The 3,296-nt window shown below is 45.1% G+C and overlaps 1 protein-coding gene across 1 annotated transcript in view; it reads right to left on the bottom strand.

The window, feature by feature from the left end:
• Window positions 1–1,865, bottom strand: part of METTL3 (methyltransferase like 3) — a gene marked incomplete at its 5' end in the record, with an annotated part of 15,363 nt that extends 13,498 nt beyond the window's left edge. The window contains one exon of the mRNA XM_015814966.1: window positions 1,690–1,865. Coding sequence (XP_015670452.1) covers window positions 1,690–1,865 — 176 coding nt within the window. The remainder of the gene's footprint in view (window positions 1–1,689) is intronic.
• Window positions 1,866–3,296: the final 1,431 nt, after the last annotated feature.

The following is a 3,296-nucleotide window of genomic DNA, read 5'->3' as shown; positions in this document are numbered from 1 at the left end:
ATGTTGAGACTCTAGAAAGAGTACAGAGAAGAGCAACAAAGATGATTAGGGGACTGGAGGCTAAAGCATATAAGGAAAGGTTGCTGGAATTGGGTATGTCTAGTTTAATGAAGAGAAGGACGAGGGGGGACATGATAGCAGTGTTCCAATATCTCAGGGGCTGCCACAAAGAAGAGGGAGTCAAGCTATTCTCCAAAGCACCTGAAGGCAGGACAAGAAGCAATGGGTGGACTATTGCAACGCTCTCTACATGGGGCTCCCCTTGAGGTGCACCTGGAGGCTCCAGCTAGTTCAGAATGCGGCCGTGCGGGGGATTTTGGGGGCCTCTAGATACTCCCATGTAACACCTCTCCTGCGCGAGCTGCACTGGCTGCCGGTGGCCTTCCAGGTGCGCTTCAAGGTGTTAGTAACAACTTTTAAAGCGCTCCATGGCAATGGACCTAGGTATTTGCAAGACCGTCTCCTACCAAACACCTCCCTTCGACCAGTCCGCTCCCACAGAGAGGGCCTCCTTAGGGTGCCGTCGGCCAGTCAATGCCGGCTGGCGACCCCCAGGGGGAGAGCCTTCTCTGTGGCAGCTCCTGCCCTCTGGAATGACCTACCCCCCGACCTACGTACAACTACGGACCTGCGCCTCTTCCTCCGAGCCTTGAATACCCATCTATTCCATGCGGCCGGCCTGGCGTAGTTTTGATTGGGCTTTGCAAGGGGTTTTAAATGGGGTATTTTAGAGCAGGCTTTTTATTCAATATTTATTGTGATTTTTATTATTGCCTGTTCACCGCCCTGAGTCCCGTAAGGGAGATAGGGCGGTATATAAATTTAAATAATAAATAAATAAATAAATAATCAAGGAGAGAAGCAACATAGAACTAAGAAGAAACTTCCTGACAGTTAGAACAATTAATCAGCGGGACAACCTGCCTCCAGAAGCGGTGAATGCGCCAACACTGGAAGTTTTTAAGAAGAAACTGGACAGCCATTTGTCTGAAATGGTATAGGGTTTCCTGCCTGAGCAGGGGATTGGACTAGATGACCTCCAAGGTCCCTTCCAACTTTATTATTATTATTATTATTATTATTATTATTATTATTATTATTATTATTATTATTATTATTATTGAGTGAATGAATGAATGAGTGTATATATGTATGAATGAATGAATGATCGGATACAGCACCACATCATGTAACCAGGGAGGCAGTTTGGGTGGAACAATGAAGCCAGGGAGAAATACTAGCAGCTCGCAGGGGTAGGCAACCTTGGCTCTTTTATGACTGGTGGACTTCAACTCCCAGAATTCCTGAGCCAGCATGGCTCAGCTTGGAAACCTCTCCCTTTCCCCTCAGCGTGGCTGGCTCAGGAATTCTGGGAGTTGAAGTCCACCAGTCATAAAAGAGCCAAGGTTGCCTACTCCTGAGCTAAAGAATCCTAGGGAGAATTTTTTTCCTGCAAGTACAAAGGCAGAGTCCCTCACTGCCAAGGGATCTCTGCAAACGAAGATGCATGGCGCATAGCCATGACTTTAGTGTGGCTGCTCTACGAAATTCAGCACAAACTACCCCTCGTCTTCCTGGAGAGCTCCACTTCCCTGCTCCACAATTCAGGCAGAAATTAATAGACCTCGAGCTGCCTCCCGACACTCCAACCCCCTCCCCACCCCCCACCCCCCACCCCCCCTAACTCACCGGAAGTGCAGTTTACGACAGGGGCGCTCAGCATCGCTGGCCTTCATGCACTCCTCCTTGGTTCCGTAGTCGCAGAACTCCTGAACCTGTGCCCGCCCTCGCGAGCGGAACTTTTCCACGATGGACTGCTCCTTGGCCGTTGTCGTGTTCAGCAGCTCCAGAATTTCTTGACTCACCTGGAAAGGCCAGGAGGCGAAGAACCATGTTGGGGGAACAGGAGTAACCAAGAGAGGCTCAGGTTTTTGAAAAAAGAAGAGAAAGCGAAGATCGGAGCCCCGAGATTCCAATTCCAATTCCTAAAGGTCTGAGGAGCCTCCATATACATTGCTAACTTTTCTGGAAGTTTTTAAGAAGGGATTGGACAACCATTTGTCTGAAATGCTGTAGGGTTTCCTGCCTGAGCAGGGGGTTGGACTAGAAGACCTCCAAGGTCCCTTCCAACTCTGTCATTCTATTCTATTCTATTCTATTCTATTCTATTCTTATTTCAATTAAGATTCTATTCTATTCTTATTTCAATTAAGATTCTATTCTATTCTAATTCTATTCTATTCTTATTTCAATTAAGATTCTATTCTATTCTATTAAGATTCTATTCTATTCTTATTTCAATTAAGATTCTATTCTATTCTTATTTCAATTAAGATTCTATTCTATTCTTATTTCAATTAAGATTCTATTCTATTCTATTCTTATTTCAATTAAGATTCTATTCTATTCTATTCTATTCTTATTTCAATTAAGATTCTATTCTATTCTTATTTCAATTAAGATTCTATTCTATTCTATTCTCTTATTTCAATTAAGATTCTATTCTATTCTATTCTATTCTATTCTATTCTATTCACATTTGGAGGTCAAATACAGGTAGTCTTCAACTTACAACCACAACTGAGCCCCCAATTTCTGTTACCAAGTGAGGCAATTATTAATTGCATTTTACCTTTTTTTGCCACAGTTGTTAAGTGAATCACTGCAATCGGTCAGTGAATCATGAGGTGATTAAGCAAATTTGGCTTCCCCCATTAACTTGGCTTATCAGAAGTCAGCCGGGAAGGTTACAAACAGTGATCACGTGACCCCCGGGACACTGCAACAGTCATACGTACATGCCAGTTGCCAAGCACCTGAATTTTGATCCCGTGACCCTGGGGATGCTGCAATGCTTGTAAGTGTGAAAACCGGTCACTTTTTTCAGTGCCGTTGTAAGGTCGAACGGTCATTAAACGAATGGTTGTAAGCAGTGGTGGGGTTCAAATATGTGAACAACCGGTTCTCTGTGTGGATGCCGCTTCCGGAAGTCCATTCCAGGCCTGGGCAACCAAAAATTAGCTACCGGTTCTGCCGAAGTGGTGTGAACTGGCTGAATCCCACCACTGCCTTGATCTCAATCCTTCCTTCCTTCCTTCCTTCCTTCCTTCCTTCCTTCCTTCCTTCTCTCTGCTTTTCTGCCTTCCCTTCCCTTCCCTCTCCTTCCCTTCTCTCCTTCCCATCTCCTTCTTTCTTTCCTTCCTTCCTTCCTTCCTTCCTTCTCTGCTTTTCTGCCTTCCCTTCCCTTCCCTTCCCTTCCCTCTCCTTCCCTTCTCTCATTCCCATCTCCTTCTTTC

This window comes from Protobothrops mucrosquamatus, unplaced genomic scaffold (genome assembly GCF_001527695.2).
Source record: "Protobothrops mucrosquamatus isolate PMUCROS unplaced genomic scaffold, P.Mucros_1.0 scaffold_98, whole genome shotgun sequence".
NCBI lineage: Eukaryota > Metazoa > Chordata > Lepidosauria > Squamata > Viperidae > Protobothrops > Protobothrops mucrosquamatus.
This window is presented reverse-complemented; position numbering and strand designations above follow the sequence as displayed.